Genomic DNA, 25,473 nt, shown 5'->3' with positions numbered 1-25,473 from the left:
GGCACCGATGAAGCGAGAGAAGCACCTCACCATGTCGATGGCGAAGAAATCAGCTATTGTGAAGCTCGTGGAAGGTGGCCGATCACAAGCAGACGTCGCGAAAGAGTTCCAAATTTCGAGACCAACTATTTCAGACTACGTAAAGAACAAGCAGAAGATTTTGGAGGTGGCGGAGAAGTCGACTGGCTGTCGTCAGAAGAATGTAAGCAAAGGCAACGACGACCCAAAGCTCGAGGAGGCCCTCCTCGTATGGATCAAGTCAACAGTGTCCAGCAAGGTTCCCGTCTCTGGTAGCCTCCTCAAACAAAAAGCTGAGACAATGGCACTTCAAATGAACATTGAAGGTGCTAAGGTCAGCGACGGCTGGCTACGAAATTTCAAGAAGCGTTTTGACCTCAGTTTTAAAGAACTGTGCGGCGAAAGTGCAGCTGTTGATCTGAGCGATGTCGAGAACTACCGCTCTGAGAAGCTGCAGTCGCTCTTACAAGAGTACTCGCCGAACGACACAACACGCTCAACTGCGACGAGACCGGACTTTTTTTTAAGCTTGTGCCAGAGAAGACCCTTGCCTTTGCTGGTGACCCCTGCCATGGTGGGAAACACAGTAAGGAGCGAATTACAGTTTTGGTCGGCAGCAACATATCGGGGACAGAAAATCTGCCGATGCTCGTCATCGGCAAATCGAAAGCCCCAAGGTGCTTCAAAGGCATAAAGACCCTGCCTGTCTTGTATGAGGCTAACAAGAAGGCAGGGATAACGCAGCAGCTTTTTTCAAAGCTATGTAAGAAAACTGGATCGTAAGTTTGGCCACGAAGGCTGCCGAGTTTTGTTGTTCGTTGACAACTGCGCTGCACACGGGCACATTCACAACTTGAAGGCTGTGCGCGTCGAGTTTTTGCCGCCGAACACGACAAGTGTCCTGCAGCCGATGGACCAAGGTGTGATCCGAAACCTCAAGGTGAACTATCGGTCACGCTTGCTCTCGCATGTGGTTGTGTGCCTCGACAGAGGGAAAACCTACTGTGTCGATTTGCTTGGAGCACTTAGTATGCTCGCCGATGCGTGGAAGTCAGTGGCACCCTCAACGCTGCACAATTGCTTCCGCCATGTGGGATTTGTGCTGAAAGAGGAGTCTGCTACTTTGGACAAGGAGAGCGTCGTCGAGCAGCTGTCGGGCAGTGAGCAGCTCGTTGACGACCTTCGCGCTGCAGGTGTCGAAATTCCATTCACCGTCTCGTTTTCAGAGTTCATGGACGTGAACCACGAGTTGGAACTGTGCGCTGGGCTCACAGATGCAGAAGTTATTCGCCAAGTGCGTATGGAGTCTGAGAGCGACGACAACGACTCACCAGCAACAGCGCAGCCGACGCAAGCTGAGCTGATGCAAGCGGTCGCAACCTTTTCGTCGGCTTACGGCGACCCTACGACTCTCGCCGAAATTCAGGCAGACCTGTTATCATGGAAGCAGAGCGTGCTGCAGAAAAGCATTCATTACTTTTTCCGCCCTCAAAGTCAATAACAGGCAATAAATTTAGCCTTTTTGGTGCACATCTGTTTTTTTCGGACATTTTCACGGTCCGTTGAGAGTCCGAAAAATCGGTCGTCGACTGTACTTCCCTAACTTAAGAACCAGTGATCCCAGCTCTAAGAGATTTGGTAATTCTTCAAATGTTGGTGCTGTAACCCTACCTAGAAAATTTCATTCAAATATCTCAAGAAACAAAACAGTTGGAGCTCAAGGATAGCCTCCCCATCTTAATTCAAAAACATAATTATGCTAAAAGTAGGCAAAAAAAGTTTCCAAAGCAAAAAGGTGAACCCTCCCCAGATACAAGCAAGGACTTACCAACAGGGCACAGAGCTGTGTGCGGCCTTTCTGTGCAGCTTCATGCAGTGGTGTGAAGCCCCACCGATCAGTTGCATTCACCACAGTATTGTACTTTATCAAAAGGGCAGCTATGTCCAAATGCTGAAAAAGACAAGATAGAAACTCAAATACCCGCACCCTATGCGTGTTACCCCGCCCCCAAAAAGGTATGTTTTGGTTACTGCAACAATCCAGCGGCAGTTCCATCATTGCCATCAAAACACAGACCACGTGCTACCCCTCACTCAAGGAGCGACAACCTTGCATATCTGTTTGTCTCAGCCCCATAACAGTAATGTTTTCCTGGCAATTGGCATCCAGGGGATTCAAATCCTGAAATTCCTCCTGGGGTAACTATCGGCACATGGTAAACTGCAACATACTCTCATGCTGCGCATGGTACACCGTTGTTTCCCGCAACTTCCGTCTGTGCACAAAAGCTTTCACACTTCTACCATATTTTTGAAGTTATTTAATTTGGACTGCTTTTAATGAAAACAGTGATCCTTTCTACAAGCACAGCTCTCAGTACCGAATTTTCTGGTGTATACGACGTACCTTTGCATAAGACACAGCCCTTTGGTGCATGTCTGTACAAGATGCATCTGAGTTCACCTAGGTCTGGCAATTACCTACACGACCATCGTGAACCGTTGTATAGGCCAGCAAAATTGTAAAAAAAGAGAAAATAGGGTACAGTAAAACACCGTTAATACGTAGTTGGCGGAGACGCGGAAAAAGTACGCACTATCCGGTAGTACCCCCTAAGGGGGGACATGGGTCCTAGAGCTATTTTTGTTTTTTTGACCAATTTTAATACAAGTACATAGCCTTACTCAATTTTCTATGCTGATTTCAAATATGCAATCCTTTTTCTTGTAGCCAAATTAGTTTGCAAAATAGTTACTAATCAGCTTCCATTGTTTAAGGTCTAAATTCTGAAATAATGGGTTGTTAAAAACTTAAAAGTTAGAGCATGGTTAGGTAGCCAGAAGAGTAAAGAATGAAATGTTGGGAGCAGTTTCCCAATATGTTAATTAGCACTCATTTTGCAGCCTTATTAATTTCTGTATACAAAGCGTGTGTATCCAGTGGGAATAAACTCATCAAAATAATTAATTTTAACTTTGAAAAACAAAAACAAAAAATCTGCTTCCAACATTTCACACAGCATACATCCAGCTTCCCATTGCAAAACGAATTTCAGCTCTATGTGCTTTGGGCGCGGAGATATTGAGGCCGCAAAACTGCAAGTGGTCGACAATGCATGTATTGAGAAAAGAGAAAAAAAAAAAAAAAAAAAAAATGGGGGATTATTTAACAGACATTTCCTGATGTAATGCATACATTGACAATTTAAAATGGCTGGAAACCTTCAGGGATGTAGTCTCTTTGCTTTCCAACGTTCAAGTTTCACCTCTTTCATTTTAATTTGCAGCTGCAGCATGTCCAGTTGTCACTTTTTCGGCTGCGCGAGTGACACACAGGCAGCAACTTTTTTTTTTTTTTTCCACGTACGTCATTTTGCCACGTTCTCACATCAAGACCGCGCTGAGGAACATTCATTGCGGAAAAAAAAATGTCATTTGGAGCCGTTTGCTGCTTCCCAGTGTTCTGCAATGCACAGGAAGAAAGCACATTCACTAAAGACTATGAACGCGATCCGATTGGCGCAAACACGCGGCGAGCTCTATGACGACGACGTGTTCCCGCAGTTTACGCACTGGAGAATAAGTTTGATGGCGATTTCTGATTGACGATCACCTTTTGCAACGCGAGTACCACCACTGTATGTTTTACACTTCGCCAGTCTCGGCAAACTGTTTACATCTGACGATCGTGAACTCCGCCTCGCCAAGCGGACTGTACGCCGTGCTGCCGCCATAGTCACGAAAACAATCCGACTACCGCTTCGTTGCTGTAGTTGGTGTGAGTCCAAGCTTTTCCGGTTTTGAGCGTATATTTCTGCCCATCTGCGGCCTGCGATATCACTGTGTGCGACCGGGTGCGACCGCTGGCAGTAGCAGTCTCCCGTGCTAGGGAACAAGCTAGGCCTACTTCGGGCTTGCATGCTCGATTGCTCGGTGCACGACTTTCGTCGGCCTGAGCACACACAGCCGAGGCAGGACATCACTTCAGATGATTAGTCAATTTTTTTTTCTTTTTTTCGCAATATCTTGCCATGAATGCACCTTGCGGTTTTCGGAATCAAGCGTGACTGGCATCACGTCTCCGCAGTCTCCCGACGGCTCGGGCGCGCCGAGCAGACAGCACCAGCCAGCTCCACCAATGCGGTGACGGCCTGCCGTCACATGCACCCCGAAAGCCAATAGGATTGCGAATGCCACGTTTTCTGTTTTGCTATTTTTGATTCGACCAAAGGGCGAATGGAAACAGCAAAGGTAGCATTCGAAGACGAAAGGCGGCTCTTTCGAATGAGATAAAGATGGCTCTGGTGCCGCGCACGAAATGGAAGCTACGCCTCGCGAAATAAGGTCGTTTTGGCGGCCGTTTTCGGCCCAAATTCGGGCAAGATCGATATATAAATTGGCACTATGACTAAAATACTAATCCTAGAGATAAAAAACTTAGCAGATAGGTTGATAAAGAGCTACTGATTTCGAAAATCAGATTTTCTAAAAAGTGATTTTTTCGCGAATTTTTGGTCGGAAAGACCCGTGTCCCCCTTTAACCGACCAGTACAAATTTGCCATCATTCATACTCTGAAATAATAAAAATTCAGACACAGTAAATTTTTCACTAATACATGTACGTAAGTGCATTTTATTGGTGTGCTACCGACCAGAAATCAGTCATTTTCAGTTGCCGTCGTGGTAGTCGTGCGGCAACAATGGCAGTCTCAAAAACGCCGAGAATGGGGGATAAGCAAGTTTTATGCACGAGCTAATGCACTCTTCGTAATTCTATTTTCAGTGAAATAAGTAATGATCAACATTTCCTTAACTGTCAGTATGTGACACTTCGGTCGAGTAGGCGTCGGCATAGTGCCAACCGGTCACACACACACTAACGCAACAACTGCTTTGTGCTTTGCATAGCACCAGCTCTAAACAGAAGACAACCCCATAAAATGCGCGCTACCTGCCCGCAACACATCTACAATGCAACAACACCCGCAGACCCGCAGTGAGAGGTCACGAGCGAGCAGCACGACTGTTCACGAGCAGTATGGTGGTGGTAGTTACCGCGATAGGTTGGTTGGTTTGTGGGGGTTTAACGTCCAAAAGTTACCGCGATAGGGATGGTGACGATACTACTCAGCGATGAGTTTACGTCAGCGTAGCTAACGCTTCCTGGGCTGCCTACTGACATGGACATCACCACATTTGTAGGAACATGGCCAAAATGTCGTATCGCCGGCAGTCCAGACGTGATAATGTTCTCCGGAAAGGCAGAAAACGTTTCATGTCGCAGCACAGCCAGCAAAACTGCAACGGTAGGTACCCATTAAGCGGTAGGCACTTCGTGAGCCACTATGTTTTAAGCGGTCAGCCAATACGTGGGTTTCAATGGTGGCTAAGCTGGGGAATTCTCGAAACTACATTTTAGCCGCAACTACTTGGTATGCGGGTACGTATTAACGAGGTTTTACTGTAGCAACATTTGTGGTGGCTCAGTGGTTAGAATGCCAAGGACTGCCACATAGCTAGCATGCGACACAACTGCACTGCTTATCCAAAAACAGCATCTCTTCTGGCATCAGTTCAGTTCAGTCATGTCCGACTCTTCGTGATCCTATGGACCATATCACGCCACGCTTTCCGGTCTCTCACTATCTTCCTAACATCCCATAACTTCATCTGCAGCACCTCGAGGAAGCCATCTAACCATTGCGTTCGCTGCCTACCTTTTCTCCAGTGACCCTCAACCTTTCCCAAAATCAAATCTTTCTCCAGCAACTCCTCTCTTCTCATCAGATGCTCAAAGTAGCTGAGCTTTAACTTTAGAATTTGACCCTCCATTGAGCAGTCAGGGTTTATGGTCGACAATATCGACTGATTTGATCTTCTGGCAGTCCAAAGAACTCTCAAGAGTCTCCGCCAGCACCACAATTCGAACGCGTCAATTCTTCGACGGTCAGCCTTCTTCACAGTCCAACTCTCGCATCCATACATCACAACTGGGAAGAACATAGCATGAGTTATACGGATCTTGGTTGGTAGTCTAATGTCTCTGCTCTTTACTACGCGGTCAAGGCTAGCCATGGCTCTCTTTCCCAGAAGCAGGAATCTTCTAATTTCATGGCTGCAGTCTCCTTCTGGGGTAATCTTGAAGCCCAAAAAGAGAAAATCTGTCACAACTTCCACTTCTTGTACCTTGATGCTCCAGGACTTGACAGGGCAAGACGCCATGATCTTTGTCTTTTTTAAGGGGAGACGCGGGTCGAAAATTGCCAATATTTTGAAATTTCTCGATTTTTTTGTTTTTGCCTGCTTTAGCATCTTTCAACATCCTACTTTTATGCAGAAAAAAATGAAAGCAAGATTTCAATGAGAAGTTAGTTCAAAACGTGTCTGAATGACTCGCGGTGACTGAAAAAATCACGAATTCTGCCAAATTTTGGCGATCTTTGAGCAGCCGCCCCACGTAGCAACGACGCCGGCTGGCATCGCGGCCATTTGCAAAAAATAGTCCAAGCCTTCTGCTTTCGATGGGCGCGTCTGTCAGTTTCGTATTCTCACGGGAAAATAAAGAAAAAAGCAGTATTCCCGCATCTTCCGAGCGCTCCCATTGGACACGTGACGAGAACGCGGAACCGCCACTGGCTGGCGCCGTGCGGTGGAGCCAGCGACGCACAGTTTCGTATCCGGCTGCATTTCATCTCGTCTCTGTACCAGCCGGCGTTTCTTTTCTCATCAAAAGTTTGAAGTGATGGACGACGAGTAAAAGCATAACTTTCCTCTCCGCAAGAAACGGACTTGCGCCCATACAGGGGCAAGCACAAACAGAAGCGAAGGTGTGCAACGAAGCCCCGTACGCCAGCGGAAAGGCAGCACGCCTTCAAGCGCTGTGACTGCTATGCAATCAAGCAAGTCTGATTTTATCAGCAATGGTTTCGACTTCGTGAGCGCGTCGGAAAAGTAGCTGGCAATGTTCCAAGATGATGAAGCAGCTGATAATAAAAGCGGCGCAAGCACCGTAATCTGCGAAGTTGACGCGCTGACCCGACTCGTGAGCGGTGCGATGTGCGCGACATGCTGGAAGTGCGAACTCGCTGTTGTAGAGGTCGTCAACAAGCGCAAGGGCCTCGCTTCTCTCCTGGAGCTCAGGTGTGCAAACAGAGTATGCCCGGCAGCAGTTGTTTCTGCTGCTTATTCATGCGTGAAGGCTGCGACCCAGAACAGTGCAATGGTAGCCCCCATGATAGTTTTGCGATCAACGTGAAAGCAGTGCTTGCTGCACGTTCGATTGGTGTTGGCCACGATCAGCTGTCGATGGTTTGTGGCACTCTTGGTCTAAAGAAACCACTTCACCACAAGACATTCTTCAACATAGCCAAGAAAGTGCACATCGCGGTCACCAAAGCAGTCCCCAACAACCTTGCTGGAGGCGAGTAACTCATATAGAGGACTCGGTTCGCAAGAACCGTGAGGGTGAAACGTATGCAGCAGCAGAATTTTAGTCTTGTGATCTAATGGTCAACATATTGAACTATAGTATCACCAAGTTTCATGGGATCTGAGTCAGAATTTTGGCATTCAACATGCAAATAAACTTTCAATTGCGCTTTTTCTCAAATTGGTGTTACTGCCCATTTTTATAGTTTGTGCACACAATTTTTCTCTCTTGCACTTGCTGAATCACAATGAAATTTTGCACAGATGTTCCTTGGGGTGCACAGAGTGGGCAAATCTTGTTCTTACAACTAGTCTCATCATATTTTTCTGAGAGTTTCATAACAAAATCTAACACACAATAGAAAACACTATTTAAAACATTTTTTTTCTTGAAAAACAAATGAGAATAAAATTATTTCAGTTAGATTTCCCCACTCTATAGTCTATAATGAACTACCCAGGCTGTTTTAAAATGCTCAGTCATAATAATTAATAAGAAAAATTGAGCACAAAAAAGGTGTTAATTATACATTTCATAACTCATAAAACTTTACCTACTATAGATATAAAAAAATTGATTGCATATTTCATAATAGAAGCTCACATTATACCAGCTGTACAAATTTCAGCACTCTAACTTCATTATTAAAAAAATGTTTTTCCGAGGAGCGTCTCCCCTTAATGTTCAGTTTAAGCCCAAACTTCTTACTCTATTCTTGCACGCACATCAGATGTCTCTTGAGTTCCATTTCATTTTCTGCCATTAAAGTGGTATCATCCGCATATTTAAGGTTGTTGATACGTTTTCCAGCAATCTTCACTCCAGCTGAAGACTCGTCCAGACCGGCCTTCCTCATGATGCACTCAGCATATATGTTAAATAGGCAGGGCGACAGTATGCAGCCTTGTCTCACTCCTTTCTCAATCGGAAACCAATCAGTAAGACCATGCCCAGTTCTGACTGTGGCCTCTTGCCCTTCATACAGGTTCCTGAGGAGACAGATGAGGTGAATTGGACCTCCCATCTATTAAAGAGCTTGCCACAATCTGCTGTGATCTACACAGTCAAACGCTTTTGCATAATCAATAAAGAAGAAGTAGATGGGTTTCCGGAACTATCTTGCTTTTTTCATGATCCAGCGATGGTTAGCAATCTAGTCTCTAGTTCCTCTGCCCTTGCGAAACCCAGCTTGCACATCTGGAAGCTTCAGATCCACATACTGCTGCAGCTTACCTTGAAGGATTTTCAATCTCACCTTGCTAGCATGCGAAATAAGCGTGATCAAGCGGTAGTTGGAATAATTTTTGGCACTGCCTTTCTTTGGAATGGGGATGTAAACTGACCTCTTCCAATCCTGTGGCCACTGCAGGGCTGTCCAAATTTGCTGACATAATGTATACAGAATGTTAACAACGTCATGATTGAGGTTTTGAAGCAAATCACCTGGAAAGACATCAATTCCGCTAGCTTTGTTCTTAGCAAGGCTAGCTAAGGCCCATTCAACTTCACTCTTCAGGATGCCCGGCTCGAGATAAGTAATCACAACCGTCTTATGTTGGGTTTGCACATCCGGGTCCTTCTTGTACAGTTCTTCTGTGTATTCCTGCCACCTCTTCTTTATCTCTGAAGCTTCAGTGAGGTCCCTGCCTCATTTGTCCTTTATCATGCCCAGCTTAGCACAGAAGCTTCTTTTGATATCTTTGATTGTCTTATACAGAGCCCTTGTGTTCCTCAATTGGCTGCTGCCCTCAACTGCTTGGCACTGTATGTTCAGGAAGGCATTCTTATCTCTCCTTGCTATTTCCTGAAAATCAGCATTGAGAACCTTGTATCTTTCTCTTTCCCCCATAACTATTGCGATCCTCCTTTCCTCAGCTATTTGAAAAGCCTCTTCAGATAACCAGTTTGCTTTCTTGCATTTCTTTTGCTTTGAAACTACCTTAGTGGCAACTTCTTGTATTATATCACGAACATCAGTCCACATCTCTTCTAGATCTAATTCTTGAAATCGATTCCTCACTTCCACAGCATGTTCTGATGAAATTTGATCCAGATCATACCTGAAAGGCCTTCTAGTTTTCTGTGTTTTCCTCAATCGAAGCTTAAATTTGGCAACAAGAAGCTGATGATCGGTGCCACAATCTACACCAGGCCTTGTTTTTACTGCTTGTATAGCGCTTCTCCATCTCTGCCGACAAAGAATATAATCAACAGACCGTCTGGTGAAGTCCATGTGTACAGGCACGACCGAACTTGCCTGTAATTCCGGATATTTCTTCACTCCCCACCTTAGCATTCCAGTCTCCTATGAGAAAAAGGACATCTGATGATGGAGTGCGGTCTAAAAGGCATTGCAGGTCAGCATAAAATCTCACAACGTCAGCTTCTTCAGCAGTAGTGGTTGGTGCATAGATTTGGATATCTGTTATGTTGAAAGGGTGACCTTGGATCCGAAGTGAAATCATTCGGTCGTTTTTGGGGTTGTACTCCAGCACTGCTTTGCCCATTATTCTGTTTACTATGAGAGCAACCCCATTCCTTCTCCTGGATTCGTTCCCACAATAAAAGACATAATGGTCGCCGGAATTAAATTCTCCCATTCTGGTCCACTTGAGCTCGCTGATACCCAAGATATCAATGTTCAATCTGTCCATTTCTCGCTTTACGACATCCAGTTTACCTTGCGTCATAGATCTTACATTCCATGTTGCTATGTGATACATCTCCTTGCAACATCGGACTTTCTGGTCCGATGTTGCTTGACCACAGCAGCAGCGGCTGTGGTCAAGCAAGAACACTGTTAATTCTTCATCCATTCCTCAGGTTTCTGCTGGGCTGCTGTCCTCTTCAGTGGTCCAGAATATTACCGCACGTACCGTCCGCCTACGTGCCATCTTCATATCTTCCTGCCAGTCAAGGCTGCTTGGACGGGACCTCCTGCGTCTGCGCGGACTGCCGGCGTTCCTTATAAAAGTCGCCGCCGACATGGCTCCGGATTCATAGCAGCAGCGGCTGTGGTCAAGCAAGAACACTGTTAATTCTTCATCCATTCCTCAGGTTGGTGCTGTTGGCATCCTCTTGTCATATTAGTGTATTTAGGTATTTCACCACAGCTGCTGCTGCTGCTGCTCCTCTGCTTAGGCATTTTTGAATATTTTGTCCAGTGATCTGTAATCTGACTGCTTTAATCACAATGCCGACGAATGCTGAGCTTGCTAAGCAAATCGAAAGCCTCGAAGCTAGGTTCAATGAAAAGTTGCATGAACTTGTTGACGAGCTTATAATGAACATCAAGGAAAAATTGACTGATGAGGGACTCGACTTCGGTGGCCTTAACACAAAGGTTGAGGGAATGACGGCGAGCCTCCAGATATTCAACAAACTGGTTGAAGACGTGCGTGACCGGCAGATTGATTTCGCCACCTCTAATAAAGCGCTTAAAGCCGAGAACGATGCTCTTCGAAAAAGAGTAATTGATCTCGAGCAATACTCCCGACTCAACAACACTGAGATCAAGGGAGTGCCTTACACACAAAGCGAGGATTGCACGGCCATCGTGTCGGCAATTGGCGAAAGAATTGAATGTCCTGTGTTGGCCACTGATCTAGAGATCGTTCATCGAGTACCAACAAAAACGAACGAACAAAACATGGTAGCCCGTTTCTACTCTCGGTCACACAAAAGCGAGTTTGTGAGAAAGGCACGAAAGGCCAGACTGAACACTAGCAGTCTTGGCTTTCAAGGAGAAGTCAAGAACCCAGTCTTTGTTAATGATCATCTTTCGCCAGATAACAAAAAACTGTTTGCAAAAGCCCTAAAGCTTAAGAAAGAAAAGAAGTGGAAGTTTCTGTGGACCGACAATTGCCGTATCAAAGCGCGCCAAACCGACGACAGTGACGTGTTCCGTATCTGTAGCGAATCTGATCTTTCCATCTTTTCATAAGCTTGCCCATTCATAGTAATTAATCGTATTTCTTTCATTTTTTTTTTTTTTTTTTTGCAACGACGACTTACTTTTCACCTTTTCAGCTTGAAGCGTTTCTTTCTGTCCCGTGCCGTTCATTTATTCATTTCAATGCGCGTAGCCTTCACAAACATTCCGATGACATTTCTAATTTCCTATCATCGATTCATCACAATTTTTCGCTTATCTGTATCAGTGAAACATGGCTAAGCTCCCACGACCAATACTTACACTCTTTACCGTCTTACTCAGCCGAATTCTGTCATCGAGGGGATAGTAACCATGGTGGCGCTGCTATTTTTATATCATCTAAGTTCCATTACCTCAGACGCTCGGACTTGTCAATCAACACGACTAATTGTGAGTCTGTATGGATTGAGCTTGATAAGTCGTTTGTGTCACAAAATTCAAGAAACATTATCATCGGTTGCTTATATCGATCTCCTTCATCATCCGTTAGTGAATTCTGCTTGGCTTTTGAAGAAATTTTAAATAAGCTTTCACTGGAACAAAAAAATGTCATTATCATGGGTGACATTAACATCAACCTTCTAGATGCTTCAACGCCTTCATATCATGAATACAACAACTGCATTAATGGCCATGGCTTCGAATGCCTATTAAAAGTACCTACAAGATGCCCTAATAACGGAAACAGTTCGCTTATTGATCATGCGCTTTCTAACTTAATTACTTCCCTCGATGCTGGCGTAGTCGAAGTTGAATTAACAGATCACCACCCTATTTTTGTACGAATAAAATCTATCCCCGTTGATAATCATGTGCAGGTTACTAAGAAACGCTTGAATTCCTCACTATTTTATGAAACAATTGCTAACATAGATTGGCTACCAATTACTTTGATTGATGACCCTGAAATTGCTTACGAAGCATTCACTGCTGTACTTGCTAAAGCTCTTGATACATCATCTACAACAGTGACGTATTGCAGAAAAAGGTATCACAACCCTTAAAACCCATGGTTAACTACTGGTCTCTTGAAATGTCTAAGGAAAAAGGATAATCTGTATAAAAAGACTAAGAAGCAGCCCTTTATATTAATTTACGGACACGATATAAAACTTATAGCAATGTACTTGGCAGGCTACTCAAAACTGCGAAGAAAAAAATATTATGAATCTGAAATAAACCAAGCTGGTAGTGATTCTAAAAAACAATGGAAAGTGATCAATTCATTATTAAATAGAACTCCTACTACGGCTCCTATAAAGGAAATCCAGACAGACACACATGTTTGTCGTGATACTAGTGACATTGCGAATGCTTTCATTGATTCATTTGTCATCGATCAACCTCACGTTACTCACCCCATTCACATGTACCCCCGTCTACCTCATAGTTTCTTCCTTTTCCCAGTTTCTCCTGATGAGGTGCGCACTGTCACTATGAATCTGAAAGATGCAAGCCCAGGCCTTGACAACTTCCATTCTTTCCATATCAAGCTAATATCGTCTCTGATTTGCAATGTGTTCTCTTACATCGTCAACTTAATCTTCAAGACCAGTATCTTCCCTAGCGCACTAAAAAAAGCCAAACTAATACCCGTCTTCAAAAAAGGTGACAGGCGCCTAACAAGTAACTATCGTCCCATTGCTATTCTTTCCTTTTTTAGCAAAGTAATTGAAAAGCTGTTTGTCGTCCGTCTGACAAAATACCTCACAAAATTTAACATCATATCTTCTAATCAGTTCGGCTTCAGGTCTAGTTTTTCAACTGAATTAGCCTTAATTTCTTTAACTGATATGATTAAAGATATTATTGATCGTGGTCAATTAGCTGGCGCATTATTCATTGATCTTTCGAAGGCATTTGACTCAATTAATCACAACATACTTTTAGATAAATTAAATGCCCTTGGAGTATCTGGTCCTGCACTTACATTTATCCGCAGCTACCTACTAAACCGAATCCAAGCAGTTTGCATATCTGATACTTACTCTACACCTAAGACTACTAATGTTGGCGTTCCTCAGGGTTCCATCCTTGGACTACTTCTTTTAATTCTTCTGAATGTATATTATACGCTGATGATACTACCGTACTAGCATCTGACTCATGCATAGATTCTTTAACACGCAAATTGAATACCGATGCAGCAAACATAGCAACCTGGTGTCGAAATAACATGCTTACAATTAATGCATCCAAATCTAGCTTTGTCATCTTCTCGTCTCCTCTCAAGGCTATTCCTGCATCTTTACACATTTCCCTTAACTCTCACATACTCTTTGCCACTGATCATGCGATGTCCCTTGGCATAGATCTTGATTGTCACTTAAAATTTAACAGACATATATCCTCCCTTTTAAAAAAATTAGCATACGGCATAAGGGTGCTCATCACGGTGCGAAATTACTTCAGTTTACATACGCGCATTTCTCTCTACTATGCTTTCATCCATAGCCATATGAACTATTGTATTTCGTCTTGGGGAAACACATACAGAACACACATAGCTCCGCTAAAACACATACAAAATCAAGCCATACGCATCATTACTTCTAACAGCCATTTGTGCAGCGCTGCGCCCTTGCTGCAAGCTCATAACATCCTTGAAGTCTCATCCATGTTTCATTATTCTATTGGCATCCTCGTATTTAAGTTCATGAATGGATCACCTCCCATCTCAATAATTAATAGTACCCAGTTCCCGAGACATAGCTTCACTCGGTTTTCATGCCAAAATAATATTTTACTGCCAAAAAACCCAGAACTAATTACGGCAAATCCACAGTTAATTTCTCTGGCTCATTTCTGTGGAATTCATTACCATTCAGAATTAAGCAATCTTCTAATATTCATGCCTTCAAGCGTAATTTTTGTACTTTTCTGCTATCGGGCTAAAAAAAGAAAAAAAATTCATTGATAAAAATACTTATCCCACATACAATTGTTTTCCTCTGTTTTGCATTTATATAACATGTTCCCAATTTATATTCTGTTTATATTACGCTATCATGTATTTCTGTGTGTTCCATATTTATATTATATAACAGTTACAGTTTTCATCCACTGTTGTTTGCACTTAATTATTTTTGTTTTGTATACATGTAACAGGAGGTCCCCTGTGCAGCCATTGGCTTTGGGACCTCCTCCTGTACTTACCAATATTTGTATTCATTCGTTGCATTGAATCAATAAATTCTGATTCTGATTCTCGACACATCCACAACTGAGCGTCCTTTTGGCTTTAGCCCAGCCGCTTCATTCGTCCTGGAGCTACTAGGAATCGCCCTTTGTTCATCCCCAGTAACATGTGAGGCGCCTTCCAACCTGGGGGGCTCATCTTCCAGCGAACTATCATTAATGCTATTGTGACTGGCCATAGGGTTTTCTTGGCAGGAAATACTGGAGTGGGTTGCCATTACCTTCTCCAGTGAATCACAATTTGTCAGAACTCTCTGCCGTGACCTGTCTATCTTGGGTGGCCCTACACAGTAGAGCTCACGACTTCGAGTTTCTCAAGCCCCTCCGCCACGACAAGGCAGTGATCCATGAAGGGGCTCTTCTGGCATACTACTGGGTCAATTTGGAGTCTTTTCTTCCTTGATTTAATTCAAAAAGTATACTCGTGAGCGGGAAAGGTATGCCCTTCTCTCGGCCTTCACTAGCAAGGTACAGGCCTTGCATAGTGTTGCCCATTCAAAAAAACAACACACACAACGGGAAGCCCAAAAACCCCCTAAATTCAATACTTGCATCAAAACACAAATTTTATGCATTTTATTTGGTTATTTGGCTTGCAAATATAGCCAATATTATAAATATATTAGGAAGCTCCTTTTCCTCTTCTGATTTAGAATTTCAGACAATTACGTTCATTCTCAGGAATATCCCGCCTGCCTTCTGCAGGTTTAAATTAAAATTGCAAAAGCCTGCCTTTCTTTCCTGACTACTAACTGCAGGCACTTTCACTCTCGAAAAGATGCCTTCACCTTGGATTGACAAGCACTCTGTTGGCGATCGTTTGCTTGTACCGCCGGTATTGAGCGGGATTCCAGCACTGCTGTCAACGTACACATTCATATCATGCCGCTATTACAGTTGCGAGCAGTTGGCAGTTTGAGCGGCATTTACACTCTGCCTTCAGAGTCCAGCTGGAATAATTAAGATCATCGTCTCTATTCACACGAGGCTCCCTGTTTACGTTTGGTAATGTTTATGTACTGAACATGCGTCATACTTTTGTGTTCTACCAGAGCAGCATCAGCGTGGAGAAAGCCACCTGCTCGAAGAAGGGATTTTTGTCGGAAGAATCCCTGTACAAGTTCACTTTATCTCAAAATAAAGCTCAGCTTCCATGGCTGTTCCAGCAGGCTTCTTTCGTACCATTTGAATGGCAGCAATATTTTTTCGAAACTTGGGGTCCTGCCGCCACTATTTTTTAAGCTTCTACAGTACTTTACAAGCCCACTAGTTCACTGTTCACTGGGTGTCAAGGTCTACTGGGCCACATGCTCGGCACAAGCAGATTTGACGATTGCATTAAAGATGCCACATAAATCAACTCAAGGGGTACTGGCGCATTCAATATTGGCCACCATGAGGTCTCAGTAACGTCACACGCTTACACAAATGTTCTCTTGTAGAAATGAATACAACTGCAAGAATTTGCACTGTCCCGAGTGAAAAGTGTAGGCGTCAATAAAAACGCTAACAGGACCTGAACCAGCTAAAAATCCTGCTTCCCACAATTGAACATTTTTGCCCGCTAAACAGTGCAAACATCCACTACAGTGGAAACTCTATTATACGTCCCCCGGTCATGCGACAACCCGCATTTTACGACTAATTTGTGCAGTCACGGCAAAATCCCCATAGAGATAATGTATCAAAAACCTCAATTATACGATGTAATTTCAGATGGACCCCGCTTTGTATGACGGCTGGTACCGTCCGTCAAAAAAAAAAAAATAATAAAAGGCTTTCGCAAACGGAGTCCGGTATACAGGTGCACTGCAGCAGGTCGATAACACCTCGTTATCACTCCACCTATCAAGAAACGCGCCCAAACTGGTCCAGACCACAACCGCAGCCTCAACGGCCATTTTATTTGTTTGTTGGAAACCATCAACAAGCCCTCTAGCGGCAAAAATGTGCTGCGTTTATGTTAGTACGAAAACAAAAAAGGTCAATTTCGGACGTTGCAAATAAAGGACACTTTGCGGGACCCTATAATAAGTCGAACCTGGATATATCGAACTCAAAGGGGATCGTGAAATAGTTCGAAATATCGATAATTCGATATACAGAAATCGGCTTGTGACGGCACTTACGATGCGAAAATACGATACCATATTTGTCGTATAATCAACCCATGTGCATAATGAACCCACCCTCCACTTTTGCACCTGAGAATTTTTGAAAAAAAAAAAAAAAAGCGTTAAGGCCAGCTCGCTCACATGCAAGCGATTGAGCGATCTCAGCGACGAGCGGTACCGACAGAGTGAAAAATTTCCAACTTGTTGGAACTGGGTCCCTCTCGCCGCTCGAGCCACCGCGGCAGCTCAAAAAAAGGTTTCTCTGTCGCCGCGGCAGAAATCGCGAGCGTTTTCGCTTGCATGTCGATGGCGCACGCCACTCCATTTCGGTCGTCTCATCCACAGCTCATTTCTTGGCAGCGTGCCAAGATGCTGCGCAGCGATAATGTCACGGCGTGCTTATCTTTTGATGGCTCCTACGCCGTGGTTGGGGCGGGCGTAGTCCACTGCTACAAAATCATTGGAAAGCATGATAGCTCCAAATGCTGTTCGAAGCGAAAAATACTAAAAGCCGGTGTCATGATCGCAGCTGACCGCGTGCTTTCGTTGATTCATACATGCAGAAATAAACGACTCCCACAAAAAAAAAAAAAAAACTGCCGCTTCTCAACGTCCGCAGCCGACGATAAGAGCGAACAACTCTTGCAAAAAAAAAGAAGAGAGATCTGCTGCTTCTTAATGTCCGCAGGCGCCATAGCCACGTCAACCGCCGCGCGTAGAGGGTTCACAACACACGCTGGAGAAAGTGTCCGACGTTCTGTCTGAAAACGGGCTGAGCTGGCTTGGCGCATGCGTAGCGCATGCTACTGTGAATGAAGGCCGGGAAAGAGGAAGGAGAGAGATAGCTTGGCATAAGAATGGGCACACCCTTGCGCTTCGCTCTATCGCGTTTTTCCCCTCTTGTTCCCATCAGTTCTCTCTGGTTCATTAACGCCTGCAAATGTCACGTGCTGGCGCGCGGGAAATAACCGCAGATGTACACGCTGCACTAGACCAGCTGTCGCCGAACTGTCCCCTTTCATTCCTTCCACGCGTGGCTTGAAAACGTCACGCGGCAAACGGTTGAGGGTGATGCGATCGTCTTTGCGGAAGGCACACTTTCCAGTGCGTGGTGTGGAGTTCGATATATCGAACGACCGGTAAAGTTGAGTTCGATATATGATGTGGCTTTCCAATACTTTTACATGGGATTTTGAAGGGGATATTCCGTAAGTTCCGATATAACCAAAATTCGATATATCCGGGTTCGGCTGTACACTAGACTCCCTTTAAGACGAACTCCAAGGGACCATGAAAATTGTTCGTCTTATCAGAAGTTCGTCTAATCAGGAGTGCTTCCAAAAATGATGTTTGAGCATGCAGAGTGTGTCCAAATACCTCGTATATGAGAACAAATGAATAAAATGGCCTTCCAGGAAAATAAACTGCAATACAAGCATTTATTGGACTAATGATTGTCTACTACACTTTGCAGTAGTAAGGCATCAGGCATTGTAGACTGTTACCCAGTCTGTTATTTTTTTTTTGTGTCTGTCGTGAAAATCGACGGCCTGCTACAAAAGCAGACATCTCGCTTAACTTTTGAAGATACCCTTCAGTGCCCTCACACTGTTCAGAAAACTGCACTAAAGTGTCTAGGCAGGCATCAGCTGCATCACAGGTAACTAGTGCAGATTCAGGCATAACATTCAAGCTGTCATCTTCAGCAGCAGTTTCCGATGGTAGGTCAAGCACTTTTTCAATCAGAGCGTCCAGTGTGTTAGCCCTACACGTTTCCACACTTTCGTCAATGCTGACATACGCACTGATGTCAATGAACACACCCTTACTGCTCAGCGCAGAAACAATGCTTCTATCCTCCAAGTTCGCAGTGTGGTCCTCATTCGTAGTATCGCAGTCATTCTGCACTGAGCAATCCCTAAGCGCCACAAATCCTGCATGGCGGAAGGCGTTGGCAATAGTGGCTTGAGTAACCTGCTCCCAGGCGCTCGTCAGTAAGTGGACAGCACTTAACAGGTTAACTGTGTACTCCTTACTGCTCTCCATGCAAATCAGCATCCTTTGCAGCAGAGAGCGACGATAGTGCCTCTTCAAGCTACTTATAACTCCCTGATCCATAGACTGCAGCTTCGCCGTTGTATTCGCTGGTAGAAACTCCAGTCGGATGGCATGAAGTCCGGCGATGTGGCCGTGTCCGGGAGAGTTGTCAACAACAATGAGAACTTTTCTCTTCCGTCTCTGGAAGTGGCGATCCATCTCTTGAAGCCACTGCTCGAAAAGTGCCTGCGTCATCCACGCTTTTGAATTAGCCATGTACGTGACCGGCAGCGTTTTTATGTTTTTAAAGTAGCGTGGTTCTTTAGATTTGCCAATCACCAGCAACTTTAGTTTGTCAGTCCCAGTCATATTTGCGCCCACGAGGACCGTTACTCTAAGCTTGCTTCGTTTGCCCGCCACGCAGTCATCACCAGCAAATGCGAGCGTTTTATTTCGGAGTAGCTGGTAGTAAAGCGCAGTTTCGTCCACATTGTATTTACCGTTTTATCATGGGCGCTGCCATTTTGTGTATGTGGCGCCATCTAGCAGCTGAGTTGTGAACAACCGCCATGCTGGTATGTGGGGTCCCATCCGCGGAACAGGCGACAAGTAGCGGAAATCGGCATTTTTGAGCTTTCGCGTGCAAATTTTTGCTTTCTGAAAGTACCTAGCTGAAAGAAAAAAAAGTTTTCAGTAGCAGCGAAACCATTCGGTCAGAAATTACAAAAAAATTATGCTCCTGATCAGGTCGGCTGAAGGCTACAAGCCTGATTACAATTAGTGTGTAACTTTTATGTGGCACAGAGAGGCGGCGGCGCACCACTGGCCGTGAGGGCAGCTTTCGATCTACTTTTTATTCATAAATGATTTCTGGAAACGGCTTACCGTAACAATTTGAGGAAAAAAAAGCAAGCGAATGTAGCCGTTTCATGTCACGTTTAGGAGCAATGCTAATCGCGCTACATTAGTCGGGTCAACCGATCCTTCATATACTCTTTACTGCTTGAACGGCTACTGCGGAAGTTCCCACACCTCCATTGGGGTTCTATTCTTAAGTATCCATTATCCATTTCGGATCCATTTACTCTACCCTGGCTACTTTTGTTGGATGACAATCAGGCAGGGTGTTCAAGCGTCCACTACTAGGCAATCGGATTTCAGCATTGCCTACATGACTCGACCACCTGTTTGCCGGTATGTGCGGGGAGTGGCGATGACTTGTCAACAGCGGTAGCTGCTATCCTGCAATTTCTCCGACTGGGCGTTAGTTGCGTTTGTCTGACGCTACCGCCATGCTGACATTAAAATACAAGATAAAATGGACAAATGATACCTATGGAATAGGGACCTTAAATTATGTCCCATAATGACCTCATCGAAAGTTGCTTTTGTCAACAATTACATAGTCCATTTTTCGTCACAAGGTTTGCTTACTGCAAGCAATCGCTGCTATTCCTATGATCATGTTCCCATTTATTATCGGCAGCAAAATCTTACGAGATGCGTGTTTAAAAAATATATATTTTAGCGCTGTTTCACTAAATAAGTTGACAACCAATTTATTAGCATATCGTTGTCTTCAAGTGGGACAGGTTCTTTCATACTTGCATTAACCTCAGGTGACTGAATCGAAATAGTTCTTCTTTACCTGGCGGCATCTCGTAAATATTTGCCGCAAGGAATATCATCCGCTTGTTGTCCAAAGTCTGCCGCTGTTGCACGGGTATTCAGTCTTTCCGGTCCCTACTCTACAAACACAGTGTTTGGAACTCGCACGAAAGGCTGCCAAAGCGAAACATTTTCGGTTGGGGCTTGGAATTCAGAAGCTGCTCGTCTTCACCCAATTGAGTGAGTTGCAAGTGGAACAGTGTAGAGCAACACACGCGCATACCACTGCTGTTAATCTTTTATCTTCTGTTAATCATCTCCTTTTGGTTTGTTTTTTTTTTTGTTAACGCAAACAACTAAGTAAAAAAAAAAAAAAAAAAAAGATTGCGTTAACCGCGGCAGTTCTTAGCAGCTAAACTGCGGCCGGCGGAAATGAAACGATCAGGGAAATGAAGCAAAGAAAAGGGCGAAAGAAGAAAGAACAGGGAAAGAAAGCACATCGCTCACATCAGCTAATCGGCTTAGATAATTTGCGGCTATTCAAGACACTCTGTGTGCAAAGGACTGCAACGTGTGCCCTTTCTCTGTAGAATGCCCTGCCGCCCTCGCTGCTATCCCCGCGTCCCCACATACCAGACAGGAGGAGCCGCGAAGCGCGTTCCGGTTCAAGGCTATTTTCCTCCTCGCCGCGAAAACGGTCTATATGTCTTGAGGGTCGTATTCGTCCATGAGTTCATTCATCTTGTTCTGCCTCCAATCCCTGCAGACCGCTTCATCCACTGCAGCGGCCTCACCGACAACACAACGAAAGGCCAGTCCATGCCTTTTCCGAAAACGGTCGAGCCACCCATCGCTGCACGCAAACTCGACATTCAGTTGCAGGGCAATTTCTTCCGCCTTAGCTTTCAGTAGCACTCCATTCACTGGCAAATTCGCACTGCGCGCTCTCTTCACCCAGGCAAGCAGAACGTCTTCAAGGTCTTTGTGCATAGCTGTGCGCATCCTCTTCCGCTTCAGCGCAAACTCACCGACTTCCAAAGCACTGGTAATCCGCACTTCGTCCTTCACGATACTGCTCACGGTACTTTTCGCGATGCCGAACTCGCGCGCTATTTCAGTCTTTGAAAGCCGGCCGGCGCGAACTTCGGTCAAAACTTCGGCCTTCTCACGAAGCTCAAGCGGCTTTTTTCGAGTTGTTGGCCGACTAGCCATAGTAGCAACACGGCGAACACGGCACGCATAAAAACAAACAGCGCACACCACGAGGTGACAGCGTACAGCCTGGAAGAAAATTGCGGGACACGAGGCGCACACCCGCCACGAACAATGGATCTGTGCACTGCGTAGTAGGCGTCGTTGGCGGTCAGCAAAGGCACGGAGCTCGGTAGCACTGGCATGACGACACCACCACGTGATCACCATTGGGAAACGCCATTGGCTGCTTTTTCTTCTCACCGTTTTTTTCCCCGCGTTTCGCTAGTTTTGCTGGCCGGGCCGCACATGCTCCTTTTTTTTTTTTTCTCTCTCTCTCTTCTTCTCTGCGCTCTGTTTCGTCCTTGCCCGAGGTCGTACCAAGACAGCCAGCGCGACGCGAAACGCGAACCTACTCTTACTGTGGGGACAAAAGGAGTGAGCGGGGGAACGGTGGGAGAGGACGAGCAGCGGCACTCTTCTGCCTTCGTAGAATCGCATTTCCGACGCCGACGTGCTTGGGTCTGCGTGCGTCGGCAGCACGGATGGTCGTGGCACTGAAAAGCTTTTTTATTTTTTTCTATCCGCTGAAGCGCTGCTCGGACGGTCGAGTAAGCTGCGCGGGTAGGGTGCGGCGGGCCGTGAAAATTCATCTTAACCGATTAGCGATTGCAAAGTGTTCATCTTAAGCGGATTTTTTTGGCATTGACTCTATGGGGAACCAAACAAACAACCTCCACTGTTCATCTTAACCGAGGGTCACCTTAAGCGAGTTCGTCTTAATGGGAGTCTACTGTATAGCATAATGCAACATTTATTAGGAGGCAAGCAGGAAGTAAATTTAGGCCCACCTAAATTTTATTCCTGAGATACGAAACTGTGACCGCTCGACCACCCTGGATCATTCTACTCAGCGCTGCTGGTAATCCACTCGTGCCGACTATCCGAACGTGATCTGCGTCTTCCGAAGCAAAACAGTTAGATAATTTTAGGCTGCGATTAAGCAGCGCGCAGTTCACCATGTCGCGAAATCGAAAACTGCTAACCCTCGGGAATAAGCTTCGAATTATTGAAAAAGCCAAAAAGAGAGCAAGTGCAACAAAGGCCAGCATCGCTCACGACCTCAATATTCTGGAGTCGCCGCGGAAAACTATTCTGGCAAAAAAGTTAAGCAGTTTACTGAATGCAAGTAAATGTGGCGTCAAAAGGAAAGCCGCGAAGGAAGGAAAGTTTGCAGTTATGAAGGCAACTCTGTGGAATGGCTGCGCCAGGCACGCAGCTCGGGGGTTCCTGTTGACGGCGCTTTGCTTGCGCGCACAACGGTGTTGGCAATCTGCTGCCAGACGTCGCAGTGCTCGAAACAAAACTAGTGCGTCGAAGCTGGGCAACAGCGCAGAAGAAATTTTTAGACAGTAATAAAGAGTTTCTTTTCTCGAACCCATTCAAAACAAATTCCTAGCTTTTCCTTTGTTAATTTGATTAGTGTTAGTTGCCGCGGGCTTTCAAGGCACTCACTCGGCGCAAGGCCACACAGCACTGCCGACATTCTATTTTCGATTAAACAACACCCGGGCTATACAACGGTATGGCATGGTCCCCTGAAAGTCATATAATCGAGGTTCTACTGTATATTTACAGTCGAACCCGGATATTTCAAATTTCGGTTATATCGAACTCACGGAATATCCCCTTGAAAATCCCATGTAAAAGTATAGGAAAGCCGCGTCATATATCGAACTCCGCATCACGCATTGGACGGTGCGCCTTCTCCAAAGACGATCGCATCATCGGCCGTTTGCCGCGTGACGTTTTCAAGCTACACGCGGAAGAATGAGAGGGCACAGTTCGGCGACGGCTGGTCTACGGCAGTGCCGTGCCCTTTCCAACAAAGGCGCCCGCGATCCCTGCGGCGCGCCAGCGACGTTTGCAAGCCATGTGCGTGAAGGAATGAGAAGGAGCCAATGCAGCAGCGGTGTTCAGGAGAGGGGAAAAACGCGTTAGAGCGAAGCACAAGGGTGTGCCCATTCCTCTGCCGAGCTTTATCTCTCCCCTCCTCTCTCTTTCAGGTCTTCGTTCGCAGCAGCACGCACTACGCATGCGCACAGAAGCCAGCTCAGCCCATGGCAGACGCTTTCTTTTCTCCAGTGTGTGTTGTGAACGCTCAACGCGTGGCGGCTGTCGTGCGATGCGCGTCCATAGCACGTTGTGCTGCAAGTGAGCGGCTGCGAATGCAGAAGCGGCAGTTTTTTTTTCTGTCCCTTTTTGCGGGAGTCGCTCCTTGCCGCCGTGATGAACGTGTGGCGTAGCATATGCTATGACGGCTGCGGGCGTTAAGAAGCTGCAATCTTTTTTTTTTTCTTTTGCTAAAATCGTCCCTACTTGTTGTGCTGAACGTGCGGCGTAGCGTAAGCCATGGCGGCTGCGGACGTTAAACAGCGGCAGGTTTTTTTTTTTTTTAATTTGGCGAGAGTCGTCCATTCTTACATCTACGACTCAACGAAAGCACGTGGTCAGCTGTGATCATGACATCGACTTTTAGCATTGTTTTCTTCAAACGGCATTTGCAGTATCACGCTTCCAATGATTTTGTGGCAGTGGACTACGCCCGCCCCAAGCACGGCGTGATAAATCGAACTAGGCTTGTGCAATCAAGCCATCATGGGCATTCTGCCAAGTTCGCTCCCTGTCACCGCTGGATCTATCAAAAGATAAACACACCGTGACATTATCGCTGCGTAGCATCTTGGCACACTGCCGATAAATGAGCTGTGGATGCGACGGTCGAAACGGAGGGACAGATTTTTTTTTTTTCATATCCTCAGGGTCAAAAGTAAGGGATGGGTTCATTATGCGACTGGGTTGACTACGCGACAAACACCATATCATGTTTCACAATCCCAAGTGGTGTCCAAGTCAATTTCTGTATATCGAGTTATTAATATACAGTCGAGTCCACTTATAACGATACCGGTTTTAACAATATATCGGTTACAACAATGAAAACCTGCTGTACCGTCGACTTTTGTATGTTTTCTACGGTAAAATAACCCGCTTACTACAATGCCCCCTTGCCACATTATCGGTTATAACAATGAAGTCTCGCTCCTGAGTTCTCGTGCCAAAAGGTAGTTGAACGAAATCCTTGAAAAGAAAAAAAGAAGAAGAAAAATTACAGCTGCTGCACCCTCCCCGCCGCGCGCTCATACAATAGAACCTGTTTTCTGGCCTTCTCCGCATTGTAAGCCCGCGCGCCTTTCTCCCGCTGCCCTTCCACCCCTCGAAACACAAATGGACTGCACCAACGCACCAATAGCGCTGATCCGCTGATCTGCTCACTCACCCGCTTGCCCCTCATTTTGCACAGTTCTGCAAACGAATTTGGTTGTTTGTGCTAGTTGATTGCGTCGAAGTCGTTCCTGGCACGCGGTTTCTTCGTCTCGTTTGAATCGCCACCGAAACGTTAAGATGGCTGATTCATTCGCTGATTATCGGACAACTTGTCGGTGAAAAGAAAGCGCACAGCTATCGATTTGGAGACAAGTGCAGTATTGCGAAGGAGTACGCACTATCGCAACCGACGGTGCGACGATCATCTGCTCCTCTGAGAAGTTCGACATAGAAAAGTCCTCGCTTCACAGTGCGCGCAAACGTGTTTGACAAGGCGCCTGACGACGACAGTGACGGCAACAACAGCGACGATGGCGCGGTAGGGCAGGCTGCCTCAACGTTGTTCTCGCAAGAGGCCCTGCAGTTGATTCAGTCCCTCTGGGGCTTTGTTTTCGCGAGGAACCTTCTGCTGCACTACGTGGTGTACCTGGATGCCATGGAGAAGGATGTCGATACGCTTCGCGTGAGGCAAGCAAGGTTAACGGACATAGGGTTTTCTCGTGCAAGGCAGTGAGATGTAGTACGTGGTGAAATGCTTGTGGCGATTTCACCCCAG

General features: G+C 45.6%; 1 protein-coding gene across 1 annotated transcript in view; it reads right to left on the bottom strand.

Moving 5' to 3' along the window:
* Nucleotides 1-25,473, bottom strand: part of Tnks (tankyrase) — a 334,637-nt gene that overhangs the window by 122,781 nt on the left and 186,383 nt on the right. The window contains exon 18 of the mRNA XM_084591573.1: nucleotides 1,847-1,969. Within this exon, the coding sequence (XP_084447699.1) occupies nucleotides 1,847-1,969 (123 nt within the window). The remainder of the gene's footprint in view (nucleotides 1-1,846; nucleotides 1,970-25,473) is intronic.

Source organism: Amblyomma maculatum, chromosome 1 (genome assembly GCF_055883805.1).
Source record: "Amblyomma maculatum isolate TAMU_Amacu chromosome 1, ASM5588380v1, whole genome shotgun sequence".
Classification (NCBI taxonomy): domain Eukaryota; kingdom Metazoa; phylum Arthropoda; class Arachnida; order Ixodida; family Ixodidae; genus Amblyomma; species Amblyomma maculatum.
Note: the sequence above shows the minus strand (reverse complement) of the source record. Positions and strands in the feature narration are given on the sequence as shown.